This window comes from Puma concolor, chromosome A1 (assembly GCF_028749965.1).
Source record: "Puma concolor isolate L17-30 chromosome A1, mPumCon1.1.hap2, whole genome shotgun sequence".
NCBI classification, from domain to species: domain Eukaryota; kingdom Metazoa; phylum Chordata; class Mammalia; order Carnivora; family Felidae; genus Puma; species Puma concolor.
In genome coordinates this window covers 147,879,430-147,902,996 of record NC_141667.1, presented here as the reverse complement: position 1 = coordinate 147,902,996, position 23,567 = coordinate 147,879,430, and the positions used below count along the sequence as shown (strand labels likewise).

General features: G+C 43.7%; 1 protein-coding gene across 2 annotated transcripts in view; it reads left to right on the top strand.

The window, feature by feature from the left end:
* Nucleotides 1-23,567, top strand: part of KCNN2 (potassium calcium-activated channel subfamily N member 2) — a 474,348-nt gene that overhangs the window by 338,670 nt on the left and 112,111 nt on the right. For both annotated transcript variants that reach the window (XM_086705936.1, XM_025924196.2), the window contains exon 6: nucleotides 21,966-22,384. In XM_086705936.1, coding sequence (XP_086562062.1) covers nucleotides 21,966-22,384 — 419 coding nt within the window. The remainder of the gene's footprint in view (nucleotides 1-21,965; nucleotides 22,385-23,567) is intronic.

The window sequence follows — 23,567 nt, the reverse complement described above, 5'->3', positions numbered from 1 at the left end:
TTTCCCATGGCTTTTATAAATGGGTTTTCCCAGCTTTTCAGTCACTAGGTGACTGTCTCTGGCATCCATAGTATTTCCAAGTTGGCTGTCCCCTCTGGTCCTTTCTGTGAGAGACAGCCATTTGGGAGGGTTAGTAAATGAGGTCGATTGTCTGTGGCGCATATTTGCCAGCCTGAACTCCAGTTCTAATTGTCCGACGCATAGGTGTCCACATAAGATTATCACCACCTGTGGGGAAACTAATAGATCTAAGGTCTCGCATTCATTCTCGAGTTGGTGTTTGCATTCGGTGGGTTCATATGAGCACACTGGCAGGACCCACATAACTGCTTTCAGGCACATGACATGGATGCCTCTTTTTCTGCATGTGAGAGACAGAAAGCCAACAGCGAGAAGGCTCCTGGGAGACCATTCCTCTTCCTCTCTCTCAGGAGTCCGGAGTTCTCTTGCCTAACAAGCTGTCCGTTTTTTCAGCTTTCTGCCATAAAACAAGTGGATGGATGGCACTTGCTGTCAGGACAGTGGTCACACGTGCATCTCTGGAAATCACCTGCTCGTGTTCAGACCTTCTGCCTGGGCTGTTTGTGTTTAGGGTCGCGCCCTTGGCTTATGAGTTGTTTGAGTGACTTTTCTGTGCACGCGTGAGCCTTCTTAGGTATCGTAGCTGAGGTTCACAGGAATGAATCAGTGTCTCAGCGGAGTGTTTTCCAGTTTTCCCTGGTGTGAAACTACAGTAGCCAATCTGTGACAGCCAGTGGAAGACTGGTGTCTTTGGGTTTTGCACAATTATCGGAAGGGCCTGGGTAGATTTTCTCAGTAGAGTGTCCAGTTCTTGAATTAGAGCCTGTGGGCTACAGTGAAGTCTGTATGTGTCAACCCTCCGTTTGGTGATTATCTCATATAGTGTTTGGGGATTATCTAAAAAATTAGATGTGGCAACAAAGGAAATAATGAGATGAAGTGATATTCCCGAGGGAATGTGCTGAAGCTTGACTGCCTGAGGATAAATGTGGCCTTGGAAGGGAAGGTGAGGCAAAGGGAGGATAACAGAAGACTTAATAAGGACCATTAGTGCTTTTGGGTGGGTGGGGATAGGGACAGAAGACCACCGCCATGAGTAATTAATTGTTCAGCAGTGTAAAAGAGAAGTCGGGGTTTGTTAGCTACGTGCTTTATGGCTATTCTTTGGAAAGATAAAATAACTAATATGTATCAAAATAAGCAATGTGTGTCATGTACTCCCTGTGAACACTAGTGCTGAGTATACCTCTATGCATTGTCTCATTTCATCTAGATTGTAATTCTTTTTTTTTTAAATGTCTTTTTATTTTTGAGAGAGAGAGAGAGAGAGAGAGAGAGGGAATGTGAGTGGGGGAGGGGCATAGAAGGAGACAGAATCCGAAGCAGGCTCCAGGCTCTGAGCTGTCAGCACAGAGCCCGACGCAGGGCTCGAACCCTCAAAGTGGTGAGATCATGACCTGAGCCGAAGTCAGACACTTAACCGACCGAGCCACTCAGGTGCCCCAAGATCGTAACTCTTATTTGGCTAGTGAGTAGCAAAACTGAGACTCAAATTCAGATCTATAACTTCAAATTTTCTTTTCTTTTGCAACACAGCCTTTACTGCCAGATATGGCTTCATCTGGAATATACGGGTAAAGTACCATTTCCCATGTCAGTTATCACCATAACAGAAAGTAAGCGCTTGAAAACTTAGGATGTCCAAACCTGTGGCTTCCCTTAATATAAGTGAGGGAGGTCATTTCTTCTGAATTTTACATTATCAGTTCGCCAGAGTCGATTCAAGGAGACTGTGGTAGAGTAATTTTGATGCATAATTAATTGTTCCATAAAATAGGTCTTATTTAGTCTTTTTCATCTGTCTCTCAATGGTTGTTTAGAAAGATCCACAGAGATGGGATTGAAGCCAATACTCAATTATCCATGAAGGTGAGGTAGAGAATCGCTGATGACTGTAACAAAATCCGGATGGTATCTGAGCCTGTGCTGCTCTCTGGGATTCCCATCTTAACCCCCTAATTCAGGCTGGACAACTTCTTCACATATTTCCCTAGTGGAGCCACATCTCAACCAAACCTCATGGCATAGTGGAAAGTCCCGGGAAACATTCTTGGGAAGGAGCCCTGTGTTATTCTAGTTGGATGTGGTAAATAGGTTTCTTCTCACACATCAACTCCCATCAGTTGGTGGTCACCATCTGTAGCATGGCACTGAGAATGGTTCTTTAGCCCGCAGAAGGGCTGGACTGGTCGGGACCTTGACTGATTATTCCTATCTGCCATGAGTATAGGACAGGGAAGTGAGCGGCTGCCGGGGTGACCCAAATTTCTGTCATCTTAAGTATATCATTTATGTTTCCTTCTCTGTTCAAGTAGAGTCTGAAACCTTGCACGAAGCATTTTCTCCGTGTCAAAAATAATCATTAAGGAAACTGTCTTAATTATGTTGTTTCGTTTTAGGAAGTTTGCTTGGATGAGTGTGGAATGAATGTGATATGGTGAAATGCTCTACCTCCTAACAGGTTTGCAGATCGGTTGACCATTTGCTGTTGTTAAAATCAATGAGTCTGAAGGTGTAAGAGACTGTGAGGCCACTGGTCTTCCTTATCTCTTCTGCCTGGTTAGCTGTGTGTCTGTACGTGCCTCCTTCCTTCTTTTCCTTCTTCCCCTTCTTTTTTCCTTCCTTTCCTTTCTGCCCTCCCTTTTTTCCCCTCTCTCTGCCTTTCCCTCTTCCCATACAACATGAAATACATGTGAGACCCTGGTCACTAAAACTTTAATTTTTTCTTTTACTGTTCCGGATTTTTTATTTTTTAAAATTAAAAAAAAATCTTTATTTGTTTTTGAGAGACAGAGTGTGAACAGGGGAGGGACAGAGAGAGAGGGAGTCAGTGCGTGAGCCAGAGAGAGAGGGAGACACAAAATCCAAAGTGGGCTTCAGGCTCTGAGCCATGAGTACAGAGCCCGACGTGGGGCTTGAACTCATGAACTGTGAGATCATGACCCAAGCCGAAGTTGGACGCTGAACCGACTGAGCCATCAGGCGCCCCTACTGTTTCATATTTGAAACTTACAAAAATGTATTTATCTTGATTTAACTGTCCATTAAATCATGAGGATCACGTTCAGTGCCTATAGTGAGTGCTAGGGAAACACAGCCAAGTTGCTTCTTGGGGCCTAGAAGGTTCTTTGTGATCTCTTTTTTCCCACACCTTGAGCCTCATTATTTATTAGCAGCACCCCCTCCTTGCCCTGTACACTCACATACACACACACTCAGACACACAACACTCACTTCCACACACACCCAACACACACACACACACACACACACACACACACACACACACACACACACACACACCATTGCTACCACCCTAAACTGTCGGGAGAGCCAAAACCTGGCCATTCTTTCAGTGTTCTGTGTCTCTGTATGTGCTGCACCTTTTATCTGAAATATATTACTTCCATCTGCCTTTGGACCCCGTTCAGGTTTCCCTCTCTGGGAAGCTTTTCCTGACTTAGTTGTCCTTCTCCTTTGTAATTAGCATCTGGTAATATACTAGTACTAATCCAATCCTGTTACAAGTCGTGATGATGACGCCCTGGGTAATATTTGCTCAGCCCTTTCCGTGTGCCAAGGACGGTGCTAAGGGCCATCCTTAGATATCTTGTAATCGTGTAATAACTTAGTGAAGTATTATCTTAGTGAGGAGACTGAAGCAGGCAGAAGTGACTGGCCTAAGAGAACAATTGCTTGAGTGTTGTGGAGGCTTTTCAACACAGTTTAAATTGTGGATTTGCAGAGTTTGCTCTCCTGGATTGTGAGCTCCTGGACATTGTGGACTTATTTCATTGGTTTTGTGTATCCACTGCAGGAGAGGGGGTAGAGGCTCAAAATGTTTGTCCCATTGAATTTGAAATCTTATTTCTTTTTTTTTCATTTTTATTATTTATTTTTTTATTTTTTAATTTTTTTTTAACATTTATTTATTTTTGAGACAGAGAGAGAGCATGAACGGGGAAGGGGCAGAGAGAGAGGGAGGCACAGAATCGGAAGCAGGCTCCAGGCTCTGAGCCATCAGCCCAGAGCCTGACGCGGGGCTCAAACTCAGGGACCGCAAGATCGTGACCTGAGCTGAAGTCGGACGCTTAACCGACTGAACCACCCAGGCGCCCCTCTTATTTCTTTTTTAATGTTTATTTCTTTTTGGGAGAAAGAGACAGTATGAAGAGGGGTGGGGCAGAGTGAGAGAGAGAGAGAGAGAGAGAGAGAGAGAGAGAGAGAGAGAGAGAGAGAGAAAGAGAAAGGAAGACACAGAATCTGAAGCAGGCTCCAGGCTCCGAGCTGTCAGCACAGAGCCTGATGTGGGACTTGAACCCAAAAACTGTGAGATCATGACCTGAGCCAATGTTGGACACCCAACCCACTGAGCCACCCAGGTGCCCCTGCAGTCTTATTTCTAATAGGCTAAGCAGTCTTTCTGTTTACCTCTCCAAGTTTTTTGTTTTTGTTTTTGTTTTTTTTGAAAATTTTGTAATGTTTATTTATTTTTGAGACAGAAACAGAGCATCAACGGGGGAGGGGCAGAAAGAGGGAGACACAGAATCTGAAGCAGACTCTAGGGTCTGAGCTGTCAGCACAGAGCCCCACATGGGGCTTGAACCCATGAACTGTGAGATCATGACCTGTACCGAAGTCGGATGCTTAACTGAGCCATCCAGGTGCCCCTACCTCTCCAAATTTTAGAATGTAGGAACATACAGTAAACTGGTTTTCTCTTTCTTTGTTTTTCCTCAGATTTTTGTGTATCCTCTGCCAGTGTAATTAATGATCACATATCATCAGTATCACTTTCTGGCAGTAGCCTCCGTTTTGAATTTAACATGTTCGAAAGACACAGGGAACTTTAAAATTCATGCCATCTGAAAAATGAGTGAAATTTCTTTCTCTCATTCTTTTTTTTTAAAGTTTATTCTGAGAGAGAGAGAGCGAGCAAGTGAGGGAAGGGGCAGAGAGAGAGAGAGAGAAAGAGAGAGAGGGAGAGAAAGCGAGAATCCCAAGCAGGCTCTGCACCACGAGTGCAGAGCCTGATGTGGGACTTGAACTCATGAGCAGTGAGATCATGACCTGAGCAGAAGTTGGGCACTTAACCAACTGAGCCACCCAGGGTGCCCCTCTTTCTCTCATTCTTAAGCTCTGTGTCCTTAGTATAAAAACCTAAGGAATTTAAGGGACAGGTGGTGTCATATGTAAGATAAAGAGCAAATAAATCCCTTCTGCCTCTCAGAACTTTTTTTCTTTATTTTAGAGAAAGCGAGCAAGTGGGTGGGGTAGAAGGGCAGAGAGAGAGGGAGAGAGAAAATCCTAAGCAGGCTCCACGCTCAGCACGGAGCCTGACATGGGGCTCAATTTTATGGCCCTGGGATCATGACCTGAGCTGAACTCAAGAGTCGGATGCTCAACCGACTGAGCCACCCAGGCACCCCTCTCAGAATGATTTTGCCGCAGGTAGCTTCCACTGTCAGATTACAACCACTCATTTATCAGCAAGGTTGGTGGTTCTTCTTTCTGATGGAGAACCTTCCTTGAGAAGTAGTCCGTGGAGTTTTCCTTTATACCTTCCTTATTTTCTCCATCCTATCTTTAGGATGTAGCACATCTCTGTCAGGCCAGTTGGTGATCCTGGAATCCAAGCATGACTACGTATATGTCATTTCCCATCGTGTTAGGGCAGAAAAATGGACCACCCACGGGCGCTGGAGAAAACCAGACTTCATCGTGGCCGGGAGATCGCTTCTGTAACGAAGCAGTTAAGAAAGATGATTTGTCGGGTTTAAATTCAGAGAATACAAATTGATACACTGTATTAAAAATCACCAGTATCAGCCCTGCCTGATTGGTCTTAACTATGCAGGTGTTCCGAGCTGGGAGTCACAATTTGGACTTAATTACAGTTAATTACAGGCATGGCTAGTTGTAACAGACTTGCCACTTAATGTTTATTTTGTCCCTTGTTCTTAAAACCAGGAAAGTAACTATTAATATAACACCACATGGCAGCCACTGAATAGTAAAGTAGAATGTTTTAAAAAAAAGGAAGTTTTAGGGAATTAAACACTAAGCTACAGTGTAGTGCACTTGTGCTTAACCTTGACTGTCATCAGGCCGGGTTTAACGTGCTTTGTAACGCTCCATTGGAACTAACTTTGAGGGCTTGGCTTAGAAACACTTAAAAAAAAAAAAAAAGCACAACACTAAAAAAATTGTTCCCTGGGGTTTGTACTTAGACTTTGGGCTCTTGTTTCATGAGTTTCTGGGAATTTTTTTTTTTAAGTTTATTTTTGAGAGAGAGAGAGAAACAGAGCGTGAGTGGGGGAGGGGCAGAGAGAGAGGGAGACACAGAATCCGAAGCAGGCTCCGGGCTCTGAACTGTCAGCACAGAGCCTGAGGTGGGGCTCGAACTTACTGGACGGCAAGATTATGACCTGAGCCAGTCGATGCTTAACCCACTGGGCCACCCAGGTGCCCCTTTGGGATGTTTGTTCCCAGTTGCCAAGACTGCGAGCTCTTGAGCTTGAAGAATCTTTCTGGAGACTTTCCTCCTTCACATCTCCCCTGGCTTCAGTTCCAGCACAACCTTTTGTTGTACCAGAGAAGGGAAAGAAGAAAAGCCAGAGCCCCCCTTCTCCCCTTACCCCCCTCCCCCACCCCCCACTGCCAGGAAGGAGTCTCAGATGAGCTTGCCTGACATTTCAGAACCTTTCCTTTCCAGAGGGCTCCCTCACTCTTTGCCTCTCAGCCATAGGGTTTTTCTTGTTGTTGTTGTTTGTTTGTTTGTTTGTTTCCCCCTCCAGATTATATTTCTCGTAGGTGAAAAATCACATCACAGCCAAAGGTGAACTTTTGTTCCAAGTCACATTTTCCTCCTCCTGGCCTGGCCGTAGCGGCACCTGCCATTCAGAATGGTACGTGCAGCCTTCCAGCTCATGGTTTTCTATGTTTGCTAAATGTTAACGTCTTTATAATCCATGTATAGTATTTGTAATTCCGTACATTTCACAGAGATGCTGTGCTGTGCCTATCATTTCGCAGCTGGCTTTCCTCTTTCACTCAACATTATACTTTGGGTGTATAGGCTAGTTTACTTACATTAATTATAGCAATGGATATTTTGGTACCTGTTTCTGACATTTATTTTGACTTCATAATGTTTTCTCACTGCTTCTATCTTTCTTCTTTCTTTATGTTGGGTGATGTGAGGATTTTTTAAAAATTCTTTTTTTTCCCCCTCTAACAGCTTAGATGTTACACAATTTGTTTCCTCTCTTTTAGTGGTTATTTTATAATTTTTAGCAAATATGTATATTTAATGATGTCTGAAGTTAGTGAGAATTCCTCTTTCCTCTTGCACTCAATGTAACAATCCTTAGAAACCTTCCTTCTAATCCCCCTACCCTGTCCATCTATGTTATTAATATTTTTTTAATTTAATATTTATTTTTTTAATGTTTATTTTTGAGAGAGAATGAAAGAGACCGTGAGTGGGGTAGGGACAGAGAGAGAGAGGGAGGAGAGGGATCTGAAGCGGGCTCTGTGCTGACAACAGAGCACCGTTTGTGGGGCTCAGACTCAAAGTGTGTGAGCATGACCTGAGCCGAAGTCAGATGCTCAACTGACTAAGCCACCCAGGTGCCCCCTTAAAATTGTTTTATGACTGGCTAAGTGATGAGCCACAGTGTCCTTACTGTGGGCACAGATTCGAACATGGATTGCTTGGCCCATCTCTTGGCCCCATACTTTAAAACCATACAGCGCTGGCTCATTCTCTAACTCCTGAGCCTCACTTAACCCATTCTTAAAATGGGGATGATGATAATAGCATCTACCTTCTTGGGTGGTTATGTGTTTTATTATTTTTTTTTAATTTTTAAATGTTTGTTTATTTTTGAGAAAGAGAGAGAGACAGAGACAGAGATAGAGACAGAGCGTGAGCAGGGGAGGGGCAGAGAGGGAGACACAGAATCCGAAGCAGCCTGCAGGCTCTGAGCTATTAGCACAGAGCCTGACACAGGTCTGGAACCCACGGACAGTGAGATCATGACCTGAGCTGAAGTCAGATGCTCAACTAACAGCCACCCAGGTACCCCATTGGGTGGTCATATGTTTTAAATGAATGAATACACATAATAGGTTAGAGCAGTGCCTGGCCCTATTACATATGGTGAGTTGACCATACTTTAACACAGCTTTCATGTTTTCATCTCAAGTACTGTGGACAGTTTGAGCCTGGGTACTACCAAAGTTAGAAGAAAGTGTCCTGGCTGAAGACTGTAAGTTGGAGAAAGCCTAAACTTGGAAGCAGTCTATTTCTGTTACCACAGGGCACTGAATGTAACATGCAGGTTTATTTAAGTGTTTGCTTCTGCCAGAGAAGCGGGAGGTTCAAACAGCTGCTGTCGTCCAGGATCGTCAGAGAATGAAGATGTGACATTTTAGAAATCATAATGTCAATTAGTGGGTAGGCGCTTATTTAGTTTATAAATATTTGATTTGCACCCAACCTTTCAGTTCAGCCAGCAGCCCCCATCAAATGATGTGAGTGCTGGGAGACATGAACTTGAGCTAACAGGTTTTCTTGGTAATTCATGATGTGACTGTGGCCAAGTTCTTTCAATTGTCTCTGCTTTAATTAGACTGTTATAAGGGCAAATGATATAATAAAAGCGACTGGCTTTTAGCTAGCGTTTTAAGTGCTTAAAATAACTAAGGAGATGATAACACATTATAGCCAGTAGCAATAATTACTATAATGCTTCATATAAAAATATGCGGTTTTTATCAGTTCAGGTTAAATTTTTTGAATTAACTGGGTTGACTCGTATTGAGTTATTTCATAGCTTTAGGACTTGCCATGTTTATTTTATTTGCTTAGGATTTATTCCCTATCAACCTCCCAAATGATTTGAGGATGCTTTTCAGCATATATACACAGTTCATGTAAGCGTGTTGAGAAGTTAGTAAAGAAGTGACCAATGAAGAATTTTATTTCAGTTTCTCATTTCCTCTCATCTGGATTTTTATCCTTTCCAGTAGCTACGACCAGTGATGTCAGTGTGTCTGTCCATCTCTTCTCACTTCACCTTTCGTGCACTCATTCAGGGGAGTCTGGGTGGCTCAGTTGGTTGAACCTCTGATTCTTGATTTCAGCTCAGGTCATGATCTCGCAGTTCGTGGGTTGGAGTCCTGCATGGGGCTCTGTGCTGACAGTGCGGAACCTGTTAGGGATTTTCTCTCTTTCTCTCTGTCTGTCTTTCTCTGTCTGTGCCCCTCCAGCACCCCCCCCCCAAATAAATAAATAAATGTAAAAAAAAAAAAGAGGACATTCATTCATTGGAGGCCAACTGTGGACACAGAAACTGAAATTAATCGTCATCTAAGAAACTAACATCTGTTGAGCACTGTCTTACACTGAGAGAGAGATACACTCTGATTAGACCCTCCTTAAATGATAAAACTGAGGCTTAGAAAGTTTAAATAATTTTCCCGAGGTCACAGAACTAGTCACAGGTGGAAAGTCCAGCGGAACTTAAATCTGTCAGAATCTAGATCCTAGAGCCCAGGCTCCTCAGCCATTCGCCTCAGTGCTTTCTGTGACATCACTGTGCAGAGAACCGAGGTGGGAAAAAAAATAATTCTCCTCTCTTTCTGGAGAAGTTCACAAGTAATTTTGAGAGTCAACTGACATAAATTGCAAGGCCATGTGAGAACAGTTTCCTGGCAATACATCAACATACGTAAAATGCCTAAGTGGGTCCGCAGAGGGTGTGAGCCTGGTTGAGAGAAGGCAGGTGAAAGGCGGTTAAGATTTTAAAGAAGTTTTAAAAGCAGCAGGGTATAGATGTCGGATAACCATCCCTGGACCTCAGTGTTCAGTTCTAGAATTTTAGTCTGTAGATAGCTATTGTCTAAGAAGAGGAGAATGTCAGAAACACCTAATTTGAGCAAATGGTAAGAATTCTTTCAAAAATAGGTATGATTGGAAGTTTTTGGAACTCTTTTTCAACACTGACTTTGCTTTAATATCCTTCCTTACAAAGTCCCTTCCTCCTCCTCCTTGATTAATTTTCCCATTTTTATATCACAGGTTGATGTTGAATTCATGTGCTTTTGCCCTCTTGAGGGCTCATGCAATACTATTACTTATTCACGGGGTCACTTTAACTAGGGTGAGCCGAGTGGCTCTTGCCTCATTAATAACCATACAAGGTAGATGTTATTTTAAATTTCTGTAGTTGAACAGACCTAGGCTGGGAGAGATTAAGTATCTTGTGCAGGACCATTTAGCTAGTAAGTGGTCAAGCCAGAAATGAAATCCAAGCTTCTCTGACTCCAAACTGTGTGTGCATTTCCTATGAGTCACACTACGCGATATTCTGAGCAGTTGGTTGATATTTAAAAGGCATGAACCAAAGCCACCCACCCGAAAGTAACTGCACCACTCAAGAGTTACTGTGCCTTAAATTCCAATACTTGAGATGCATCCCCTTTGAATTGTTTAGCTGCGCTCTCCCCGAAGTGTTTCAGTTAATGATCATTCTTTATCTTTTATAGACCTTCACACAGCACTTTAATGTGGATTAAATTAAATGTGGGCATACTTTTGCCTGTTCAAATGGGAGAAAACCCAGCTAACAGAGGCTTACACAAACCGGGTGAGCGATGGCTGGCTCAGTGGCATAAGATGTCGGGGCTGGTATTACTGTGATTCTTTTTTTTTTTTTTTTTAAATGTTTATTTTTGAGAGAGAGCATGAGCAGGGGAGGGGCAGAGAGAGAGGGAGACACAGGATCCTAGGCAGGCTCCAGGCCCCATGCTGGCAGCACAGAGACCAGCACGGGGCTCAAACTCATGAACCGTGAGATCATGACCTGACCCGAAGTCAGATGCTCAACCGACTGAGCCACCCAGGTTCTCCAGTATTACTTTGATTCTTTTGGCCTTTTTCCTCAAGGTCACAAGATAGCTGCTGCAGACCTAGGGCATCCGTTCTTATTTAGGCTTAGAGGGAGGGAAGGAAGAGAGCAACACCAGCCAGATGTTATTTCTATCCAGAAAAGCAAAGCCTACCCAATGAGTCTTCCAGCAAACTTTGGCTTCTGACTTCTGGCGAGAGCTGCCTCACATGGCTGTACATACCTGCAAAAGAGTCTGGGGACGTGGGTATTTCTGTAATGGAGATGGGCAGGGTAGGAGAGGGATGGGAATGACACCGGGTCAGCCAGTCGACAGCGTTGCCCGCAACGTACGATCTACGTTCATTTTATCCTCCAAACTGTTTTCAGAGGCAGCAAAGAACATTATCTCCGTGTGACACATGATGGAAATAAGGTCCGTGAGGTTTGAAGGACTTGCCAAGGTCAAAGGACAAGTTAGAGTATCTGGAATCTGAGCCTGGGTTTCCTGCATTCCAGGCAAGTTCTTTCTCTTCTACGCTCTTCGCCCAGGGAGGAGTGAGCAGTTCAGCGATTAAGACTTTGCTGCGTTGGTTCTGAAATCCTCCTCCCCGGAGGCAGAAATCTCTCTGTGCAGGAGGTTCCAAAAGCCAGGGAAAGGCTACGGGTTTGGGGTGAGGGAATGACGAGTACAGTGCTGCTTGTTTCCTCCCAGTTTTGCTCGGGACTGGACATTGGACATGAATGCTGAACATAGCTTTTCTGTGTCTGCCTCCCACCGGTTCTGGGCTGAGGGTCTTGTAGGAAATTTCAGTGAGGCCATTGAAAAGACTGGTCTCTTTTCCCCTGTTTGTCCTTTGACCTAGTCTGGGACAGGAGGTTGCGGTCTAACTTCTGTGTTGATGGAGTCTCTCTCGGCCACGCTTTGATGAAGAAAAAGCCTCATTATTTGGCTTGCGTCTCTGGTGGCTTTTTCACCCGCCTTTATACAAAAGCTGGTTTCTAAGGAAGGGGCCTCTTTTTTGGATGAAGACATTTCCGTGTATTTTCTTCAGGGCCATTATCCTGCAAATATCCGAGTGCTGAACTTGGAAGGTCACAGTCCTGAGTTTTACGAAGGGTCCAGGCGACCCCGGCGGAAGGGAGGGGTGGGTACCACGTCCTGTTCCATGATGTAGCCTCTCCCGACCCCTCCTCTTCTGTGGCCCTTTCCACAGGCACTGTAACCATTCAGTTGCATTTCTCTTCCTCAGCTAGCGCCGAGAGGGTTTTTAGTCTTTTGTATCCACAGAGTTTGACAAATAGAAGCATTCAATAACTGAATGAGGAAAAAAAAAAAACTTGGCTTTATTGAATATTTGGTTTAAAGGTTAACCAAGAAAGCTGACTTATTTTTGTTCACGCTGCTGAAAACAGTTATGTAATGTAATGGTTCAAGGTTTCACCTTAGCAAGCAGAGCATTTTGTTTATTTTTACTTATTTTATTATTTTGTGTGTGTGTGTGAGCAGAATAGATATAAATTGGATTCAGTGTGCTTGGTTCTGTAAGTCGTGGTGGTGACTGTCAGTTGCTACCTTCTAGTTTTGCACTTTTTCACATGTAGACTATTTGTTAGGATGTTTTCGAATGTCTGATGACCTTTGTTCTCATTTTTCCTTCCTCTCATGTACCACTCGTTATCCTTTATTTTTATCAATTAACTTACATTTATTTATTCACATGGTTTTGAAATAGCTAAGTAAATGATGGTGCCATTAGAAGTTTCTTTTACATTTCTAATCCCCAGCTACTCAGTTTACCTCCCCTAAGCCATACTTAGCATTCTTTCTAGAATATTCTTTCAGAGATATTGTGTGCACATACAAAACTACACAAGTAGTAGCATGTAGTTGTGTAATTTTTTAAACTCAGTTACTTCCAGGGGCGCCTGGGTGGCTCAGTTGGATGAGTGTCCAACTTCAACTCAGGTCATGATCGCACATTCATGGGTTCGAGCCCCACATCGGGCTCTGTGCTGACAGCTCAGAGCCTGGAGCCTGCTTCGGATTCTGTGTCTCCCTCTCTCTCTGCCCCTCCCCCACTGGCCCACAGTGTCTTCTCTCTCTCTCTCAGAATAAATAAACATAATAATAAAAAAAATTTTAATTCAGTTACTGCCTCCATCATTTTCTTCAATTGTATATAAAAATTTTCCTCATCTTGTTTTTTTTAATGTTTATTTTTGAGAGAGGACACACACAAGTCGGGGAGGGGCAGAGAGAAAAAGAGGCAGAGAATCCAAAGCAGGTTCTGTGCTGACAGCAGAGGGCCCGATGTGGGACTCAAACCCATGAACCATGAGATCATGAGCTGAGCAGAAGCCAGATGCTTACCCGACTAAGCCACTCAGGCTCCCCCTCATCTTGTTTTAATGTCATACTGTTCCATCTTGTGGAAGTCCCTAATGTGGTTACCCCTCCCTTATTAGTGGATATTTAGATCAGTTCTAGTCTTTTGCTAATATGCTGGCAATGCCGTATTAAATGATCCTGTATCTTCACCGATCACATGTGCAAATATATCAGTAGGACAAATTTCAAATGGAATGGCCTGGTCAAAGAATATGTGTGTTTCCAACCCGGTAATTCGCCTTCTCAAGGGTCATGTGGATGTGCACTTCCACCTACAATGTATGACCGTAACTGTATCCCCATCCCGCCACTCTTCTAGTGTGTTACAAAGCTGTTTGATCTTTTTGCAACAGGACAGGTCAAAAAAAAAAAGGTATCTCATTTTCTTCCTATGATTAAAGTTGAGCATCTTTTTAAGAAAAAAAAACAATAGGTTGATGAGACATTTTTAGTTGCTTTTCCATGACCTGCTCTTTCTGTCCTTTCCCCATTTTTCTGTGGATTGCTTGTCTCTTTCTTAAGGATTTGTAGGAACTATATACCAGGGAAACAAGTCCTTTGTTGTGAACGTTTTCAGTTCCAATAACAGTTGTGAGCATTTTCCCCACGTGGTATTTGTTTTGTTTTGTTTTACATTTATTCATTTTTGAGGGGCAGAGAGAGAGCACAAGTGGGGGAGGGGCAGAGAGCGAGGGACACACAGAATCCAAAGCAGGCTCCAGGCTCTGAGCTGTCAGCACAGAGCCCAATGCGGGGTTCAAACCCACTGTGAGATCATGACCTGAGCCGAAGTCGAATGCTTAACCGACTGAGCCACCTAGGTGATCCGTTAAGCATCTGACTCTTGATTTTGGCTCAGGTCATGATTTCGCTCATTGTTTGTGGATTCAAGCCCCACATCAGGCTCTGCGCTGACGGTGTGGAGCCTGCTTGGGATTCATTCTCTCTCTCTCTCTCTCTCTCTCTCTCTCTTTCTCTCTCTCTCTCCCCACCCCCCCCCCCCGTGCCCCTCCTATGCTCTCTCTCGAGATCAGTAAAATAAGCTTTAAAAAAATTATTACTTTGATAATATGTCGGGGCTGCTTCTCCCTTATTATTCTTCCTTTTCGGAGTTTCCTTTGTTATTTTACCTCTATTTGCTTTCTTAACAAATCCACGACTGTAGGTATTTTATTCAGTATCTACTTTTTAAGCACCACGTTTGTGCTGAGCACTGCCCTGGATTCTTTACTAGAAAGGAAATGCGGGATATGTAAGATGCTGTCCCAGATCAGACTGCAGAACTCAGAACCTCATTGAGGAGGAAAAGCACACACAGAAGGCAGCTGGGGCTTCTGCGTGTGAGCCCCTCGCTCTGGAGGGCTGGGTGAGCAGAAGTCCCCACGCCAGCAGGTGAGTTAATTGTGAGGAAGGTCTCTGTCACTAAGCTCCAGACCCTCTTCCTCCACTGCAAGTTCATCTTGGAGAGTGGACTTCAAGGATAGGATATTTTGGGTATCAGAGCAGAAAGAAAACAGTTACATTGGGAAGCTCAAGCTTGTGGTGGGGGAGGGTATTTTCTGGGGACAGATTCTGTGTTATGCCTTTACGTAACGTTACTTGAAACCTCTGGCAAAGACCATTAACCATAGCTCTAGAATGCAAGCAGATTGAACCGTCGTCATGCATTGCCCCGAAAATCTTTCTCATTAGCATCAACGTGAAAAATGAGTATAAAGATGTCTTGGCATCCGTCATTCTGATTACTCTAACTCCCCCACAAGCGAGCTTGAAACCCATCATATATTTTGATCATATGCAATATAATGGGAATATTTTTACAGGTGGATTTTAATACACGACATGGAATCCGGTGTTGAATGGCTAGGATGTTAAGAATGTTTTCCATTTTCTCTATGGAAATATTATTTTGCAGTTTGGAATGACAGCCCTCAACCTTGACTCCTTACCGCACTTTCCTGTCTTCCTACTTGACAGATTGGCTCGACCTTCCATCTGCCCTCTGCACTGAGGGGTCCTTCAGGACTTGGCCTTGTGTCCTGTCCTTTTCTCTCCACTTCCTCCAATTTTCCCACTCATCTCAGAAAACGACCTAACTAGTGATACCTTCCAAGTTCATTCCCCCGTTCTGGATTTCTCTCAGTGACTTGCATATACTGCTACCTGCGTGGCGGCGTCTATGCTCAGATGACAGTGGCCAACGTAGAATCTTTGCTTCCTTCGTCCCCCCACCAGCCCACTGTACTCAGGAAATGGCATGGCCAGCCACTGTGTTTTCCAGAGTAGAAACTCAGCCACCTAGGATTCTTTTCTTTCTTTTATCACTCCCACATTCAGCCCCTCTGCAAGTTCTAGCAAGATCTGCAAACTATATCTCTAGCGCGCCCACTATCTCCATTTCCATGGCAACCCCACCCCCCCAGTCCAGGTCATGGGGATACTAACTGCAGCCAATCAGATGCAGTAGTCCTTCCTCCCCTGTGTCCTTGGTATCCCTTAAAGTGAGGATGAACCCTTCAAGCCGTAAACCAGATCATGCCATTCCTCTGCCTCATACCCTTCAGTGGATTCCTGCAGAGCCTGAAATGAAATCCAGTCTGGATACCGCAGCCAACAACGTCCTGCACGTCTGATCCCTATTTTTCTCTTTCAGTTCATCTCCTTCCACTCAGCCCCATGATCATTTAGTTTCAAACACCCTGGTATTCTTTTATTTCCTTAAGCACACTAAGCTTTACATTTTTTTTCTTTATGTTTATTTATTTGTGAGAGAGGGAGAGACAGAGCATGAGCAGGGGAGGGGCAGAGAGAGAGGGAGACACAGAATCCGAAGCAGGCTCCAGGCTCCGAGCTGTCAGCACAGAGCCCGAGGCGGGGCTCAAACTCACGAACCATGAGATCATGACCTGAGCTGAAGTCGGACGCTCAGCTGACTAAGCCACCCAGGCGCCCCAAGCACGCTAAGCTTTATAAAGCTCATGCCCTTTCCCTGTCCATTTCTCCTGCCTAGAAGGTTCTTCTCCTGGCTGTTGATGGGACTGGCCCCCCCTCTCAGGAACTTAGGCACACGTTTTCCCCGGTGCCGACATCTGCTGTCAACTGCAGTTTATTCTTCCCTGTTTCATCACTTGTTGGTTTTTCAGAGCAGTGTCCACAGACATAATTACTTTATCAAATTGCTTCAAGTCTGCTCTCTTGACTTTGTCTTTCTTTCCTGGTGAAACTTAGCTTCTCAGAGCAGACCCTCTGTCTGCTGTAAATGCTGTTGTACGGCTAGCACGTAGCACAGTGCTTGGTGCACACTGAGTGTTGAGCACCCTGGATATTTAGCAAATGGATGAATAAGCAGCAGGTTAGGCTGGGGATTATCTGCAGAGTAGAATAAATTATGTTTGTTTGTTTGTTTGTTTCCTTAACCTTGGCTTTGAAATATGTAGCATGATCAAATGAAGCCAAAATAAAACTCATTTGAGGTGTGGATGAAACCACTTGTAGTAAAAAGCAACTACGTGATAGAAAGTTTTTCTGGGGAAGTTACTGAAGAAGAATGTTCTCTGGACTTCCTAGGGAGTTGCAAAATGATGTTGCTGTAATGCCTTGGCATTTAGTAGGATGTGTTCTGTACACATTTGAAACATGGCATAGATTTACTTCACTTGTATTACGCTTTTATATGCCCAACTTCCATGAACATATTTAATTAACATTAGGACCTATGCAGTGATTAGGATAGTCAGTATTAAATGAATCGTAATAAGGCACTTCATTAGAAAGTACTTATTGTTCTCTGCTAGGTAGACGTGGCTCCTGTCCTCAAGGAGCCTCACAGACAAGTGGGGGTGATAATCTTGCAAGGAAATCCTTACTGTTCCTCTGTGGTATCAATAAAAGGGATATACAGAAATCATGGAATAAAGGAGGGAGTTTTTAGATTTGGCTAGGGCACGCACAATGTCCTAGAAAGAAGTGAGCGTGGAGTCTTGGTGTTAAAGGAGTAAGAATCTTCTAGGTGGGAAGACTTTGCAGTCCATGGAGCAGAATGCACAAACACACGGAAGCACTGTTAAGGTACTGTGTTCTGGAATTTCTGCACCCAGAGGGAGATAAAGGTAAGGGGAATAGGTGCTGAAGTTGAAGAGATAGGCAAAACCAGATTGCAGAATGGGGGCCTTTGAATGGCTTCCATCTTGACAGCAGGGGGCTGATATAATTGATATTTTTACCAAGGTTATTAAAAGGTGGAGGATAGTTCTTGGTAGAAGGCTCTGGTAGTGGAGATATAAGGCATAGAGGAGATCGTCCAGGAAGGTACAGAGTGAGAGAAGCATCAGAGATGGTCCTCAGGAGAGTAATGGCACTTAGCTGGGGAGGGAGGAGAAAGGTGGATTTTTTTTTAAGTTTATTTATTTATTTTGAGAGAGAGAGAGCGAGAGAGAGAGAGCGTGAGCATGAGTGGGGGAGGAGCAGAGAAAGAGGGAGAAAGAAAATCCCAAGCAGGCTCTCTGCTCAGCACTGAGCCCAACGCGGGGCTCAATCTCACAACCATGAGAGTGTGACCTGAGCTAATATCAAGAGTTGGACACTTAAAGGAAGGTGGATATTTAAGGAAAGAGAGATGGATCCTTTGGAGTGGCAGCAGATGGGGGTTGGGGGGAAGCCATATGTCACACAAGCCAAGAGATCTTTTTTAAAAAAAATTTTTTTAATGTTTATTTATTTTTGAGAGAAAGGGAAACAGAGCACAAGTAGGGGAGAGGCAGAGAGAGAGGGAGACACAGAATCTGAAGCAGGCTCCAGGCTCTGAGCCATCAGCACAGAGCCCTATGCGGGGCTCGAACTCATGAACCGCGAGATCATGACCTGAGTCATAGTTGGACGCTCAACCGACCGAGCCACCCAAGCGCCCCAAGAGATCTTTTTTAGGAAGGAAGGAATGATTAATGTCAGGTCAAGTAAGAATTAAGATGGAAGGACTGGATTTCATAATTAAGATGTGTTTACTGACCTTCCCAAGAGTCCTGTTAGCGGGCTGATGGTGGCAAAAGCCATGTGGGCACGCTGGGTGATGAAGGAGAACAGAAAATATCACCTGTGGCACACAGAGCTGGGAGTGGGGGTGGTAGGAGGGATTGGGGGAGGGGTTCTTCTTTGTTTCTTTTCCTTTGTTTATAGTGAACCATCGAGATTTGCACTAACTGAGAGAGGAAGCACAGAAACCAGATTTTCCATGCAGAACTGGTTTGGGATATAGCATTGCTTTGGATTTTTCCTTATCGGAAAATAAGGGGAGAAGGGTGAGATGTGGTGTGATGGTGGCCGAAGTAGAAAGTCGAGGGCATTTCTGATATTGGGGGGAAAGCATGGCCTTCAAGGGGAAAGGTGATTATTCAGAGTAGGCGCTAGGGAGGATGGGGGAATAGTCCTGTGTGAGGCTGTGGGTTCAGCTGAGCCCGAAGGCACAGGTGGCCCCAGTCCATCTGCAGCACCCTGGACAGCAGGTTGAGGCTTGGAGGTTACCGGGGTGGGCCCACCTGCATGTAACAGCAGGGAGGGCAGCTGTGAATGTGGTGAGGTCACAGTTGAAGTGATGGGCACGAATGGCAGGAACCAGCCTGGTTCAGGAGGGGAGTAGCTGGGAGGTCTGAGGAGCAGGTGCATTGTGAGTGATGGAGGGAGGGCCAGTTCTGGAAAGATAGGAGGCTCTTTGGGAGCAATGTCAGAATTCTCCCATCTAGCTTGGCATTTCTTCACCAGTTACCTGGGAAGGTACCTGTGCCACATTTATGCCGCTGTTGCCCAGAACAGAGCGTGGAAAGCCTGTCTTGGAATTACTCTCTGAATCTGTGGCACAGCTTAGGACTACCTGGAGGCTTGGTGACCCTGAGCCCTTTCGGGGATGGACTTGACATTTTGCCAAGTCATCCGGAGCTAAGTTGGGTGAAGAAAATAGACAATCAAGCTGGGTAATATCATTTTCAGTAGAAATGGAAATGTGGATTTAAATAATAGGATTATTTTTCTTATGTGACTTGTGCCACGCCCTGACAGCAGTTTCTAAAGAGGACAGTGACAGCATCTTTGGAATGTATATAGCCTCTCAGAGTGACTAGTTTGAGGGTGCATTCTTTTGGATGTAAACATCTCAAGAGATTTGGGGATCCCCGACACTCGCTGATACGAAGTTGAGCAGGCTTCTACCATTATATCCATATAATCTTTTTGTATCTGTTAGATTGAAATCCTTTATGTTAATATGGTATTGGAAGGGGTGAGACTCAACAAAAATATTTCTTTTTTAAAAAAATTTATTTATTTATTTTGAGAGAGAGAGAGGGAGAGAGAAAGAGAACGCAAACACGTTCACCAGCAGGGGAGTGGCAGAGAGAGAGAATCCCAAGCAGGCTCAGTGCTGTCAACACAGAGCCTGATGTAGGGCTTGATCGCATAACCGTGAGATCGTGACCTGAGCTGAAACCAAGAGTTAGACACTTAACCGACTGAACCACTGAGGCATCCCTGAACAAGAATATTTCTGTAGTCAACTTGTCCTGCTCTGTATTTGCGACCTGTTTCTTTCCTGGAAACTGGGAAAAAAATGTCTTCATTGTCTACTAGCATTTGTTCAAACTTTGAAAGTCCCCAGCTGAAAACTTAGGATAAAGGCAACACTCAAGCCGTTATGTTGCCAAATGTAACTTAATTTGTTAAAATTCGGTATGTGTATGAGAGATTCTGCTGGCTGTCCATCTCCTCGAGGTCCCAGAAAGAAGTGTGGTACATTTTGCTGTCAGACTCCGGTCCTTGCAGAGTAACACTGATAGCATTATTGGGATAATAACATGGGGAAAAGCTATGCCTACAGAATAATTAAACTAGAAGGGGGGTTTGTAGCCAACATGGGAAAATCGCTTTCCTGACTCTACAAGAGCAGAGTAGCTGGGCTCCAACTGTAGAGCAGACGAGCCCTGCCCGCCTCCGTTGTGAGTCAATTACCTGAGAATGCACTGTTCTCATTTTGGGTGGCATTCCTCTCATGCTTTCTGCTTAAGTTGGCTACTTACCAAAAGGCAAAGAATATGTCATCTCTTAGTGGGGGAGCTCCACTGCCATTCTGGCAGACGGGTCTTTCTTGCGCGTGGGACTCCCAGAATTACAGCATGTGTGGCACCCCTGGCTTCCTGGCTCTAAATGCCAGGAGCCCCCACAAGTCGCTGTGCAGTCAGAAATGTCCCCGCACATTTCCAGATGATGCCTCTGATTTACAGACTCCCAGAGCCTGGTGGAGTCGTTTACCGAGAAGCCAGGGAAGATGCAGGAAACATTCTTTTCTGTCTCTTCCACTGTCTGCCTGAATGTGTGTCTATCTACTTACATATCTATCTCTCTCCTTTTTCTTTGTTATTTTTTTTCATTGTGGCATGAGGAATGACAGAAGTTGTTTTTTAATTTTTTTTCTTTGAGTTTATTTATTTTGAGAGATAGTACGAGCAGAGGAGGAGGAGAGAGAGAGGGAGAGAGAGAATCCCAAGCAAGCTCTGTACCATTGGTGCAGAGCCAGATGCAGGGCTTAGTCCCATAAACCACAAGATCATGACCTGTGCTAAAATCAAGAGTCTGATGCCTAACCTATTGAGCCACCCAGGCGCCCCAGAAATGACAGACATTTTTTTAAAAGAACTTTTATTAAAGAAAGATTGGAAGGGCGCCTGGGTGGTTCAGTCAGTTAAGTGTCCGACTTCAGCTCAGGTCATGATCTCATGATTCGTAAGTTCGAGTCCCACATCGGGCTCTGTGCTGACAGTGTGGAGCCTGGAGCCTGGAGCCTGCTTCGGATTCTGTGTCTCCCTCTCTCTGCTTCTTCCCCACTCACACTGTCTCTTTCTCTCAAAAATAAATAAACATTAAAAAAAAAGAATCCTTACAATATTAAAAAAAAAAAAGAAGAAGAAGGAAAGATTGGAAACAAAATAATAATCCAAGCAAAGGCTAAGGGAGAACAGAAGAAAAGAGAAGGTAGATCAGTAGGTGGAGAAGCCAGAAGGAATGTTTCTGCCACACTTGTCTGTGGTCCCTTGTGGTTTTCTCCCCAAAGCCAATTAAGATTTCCTATAAGGACGCTCATGTACAGTTGCGTTATAGGCCATAAGCACCGCAGAGGCACCGTAAATAGATTTCACTGAGAACGTGGTTAGAATTGAGGAAGGGATTAGATCCAGACCCTTGATGAGGAGAACAGACTGTTCCTAAGGCAAGTCCATTCCAGCTTCATCAAGGATGGGGTGGGGTGCCTTGCTGATAGGCGCAACCCTTTCTTTTAAAATGATGCGACTTACGCGATCATCCAGGAGCATCGACCCCGGAATAACTTCAGCTCCTGTGTAGCAAGTTTCTCATTTTAATTTTTGCAAAACCAAGTTCTCCTTTTGCGCCAATACCATTTTCTAAAAATAGCGTACCTGGCTAGCATTTAAAAGTTAGAATCTTTACCTTGCCATGATTGCTAAAAAGTCACCTGTTATGTATTTTTAAAATCTGCACTAACACGTTGTAGACCGTTCATGCCATACTGAAGCTGATTTTCTACTTTATTTTTTCAGTTGTTCATGGTGGACAATGGAGCAGATGACTGGAGAATAGCCATGACTTATGAGCGTATTTTCTTCATCTGCTTGGAAATACTGGTGTGTGCTATTCATCCCATACCTGGGAATTATACGTTCACATGGACGGCCCGGCTTGCCTTCTCCTATGCCCCATCCACAACCACCGCTGATGTGGACATTATTTTATCTATACCAATGTTCTTAAGACTCTATCTGATTGCCAGAGTCATGCTTTTACATAGCAAACTTTTCACTGATGCCTCCTCTAGAAGCATTGGAGCACTTAATAAGATAAACTTCAATACACGTTTTGTTATGAAGACTTTAATGACTATATGTCCAGGAACTGTACTCTTGGTTTTTAGTATCTCCTTATGGATAATTGCCGCATGGACTGTCCGAGCTTGTGAAAGGTAAGTTTGTTTCTTTTCCTGAGAACGTAATTTGCCATATGGTGTCCTTGGAAGTGGGAGAAAGAACATGTTTTATTTAGACCAGAGGCACACATAGAGACTCACTCTTGAAAACTTTGGATTCTCCACTGGGCTTCTTTTAAATGAGCCTGACAAAACGTTGCTTAACAGTTTTGCTTACAGTAATGCCTCGATGATTATGTATTTTTCTTTCTGATTTGATCAGTTTTCGGTAGAGGGCTGTCTTTATAACCTGTGGCAAAATTTGGAAACCTACAAATCTTATAGGAGATTTCTGCCTGAAATGTGTGTTCAATGGTAATACCGAATCATGTTGGTGCCATATTGGTTATAGCATAGATTATCGAGACAGAAATCCAGTGGAAACATTGGATTCAAGCTGTCTGAACTTCAAGGAATATCTCAGTGTGGTTTGTCAGTTGTAGTCCTTATTTATAATGGTGTTCATGGGATTGTTGATAAGGAGCTTATAGATATAATATTTGGTTTTTATTGAACTCAACAGTTAGTGAGACGGGGAAGTATTTGTTTTACTATATGAGGTGCTCTGGTGGTTTAAAGCTAGACACACATTCTCAGAATTCAGGAGTTTCCCAGTGAGGCTGACTGAATTCATTAGTAAATAGTGTCAGTGATATTAACCTTGTCATGTAACAAACAAACAAAAATAGATTTGTTACATAAATAGAAGGAACTCTATCATAATGACGGGAGAGATCTCATGTGATCTTGGTTGGGAAAATCCAACTTGAAATTAGCAATAGACAGATAGGAGCAATTTCATGGTTTATAGAACTGTTACATATTTGGATGTTCTTTGTAGTAACCAGATTTTTTTAAAATTTAGCTTTTGAAAGTCAAAGTTGTATTATATATATTATATTATATATTATAATATTATATATTACATATATTATTATAGATAGATAGACAGATAAAGAAGAAAAATATCTGTGTGAGAATTGTTGCCAAAATAGCAAATCTATAATGCCCCTTCCCCATTTCGATTTTACAGAAGCAATCACTTAAAGTTTATTGAGCCAGGTTTTTGGTAACTGCTTTTCATATTTCTAAATGATATTGCTTATTTTGCTACCACTAGATTTTTTTATCTAGATTTTTATGAAAGTTGGGGTTTGAGGGGTTTTTTTCACACATGCAC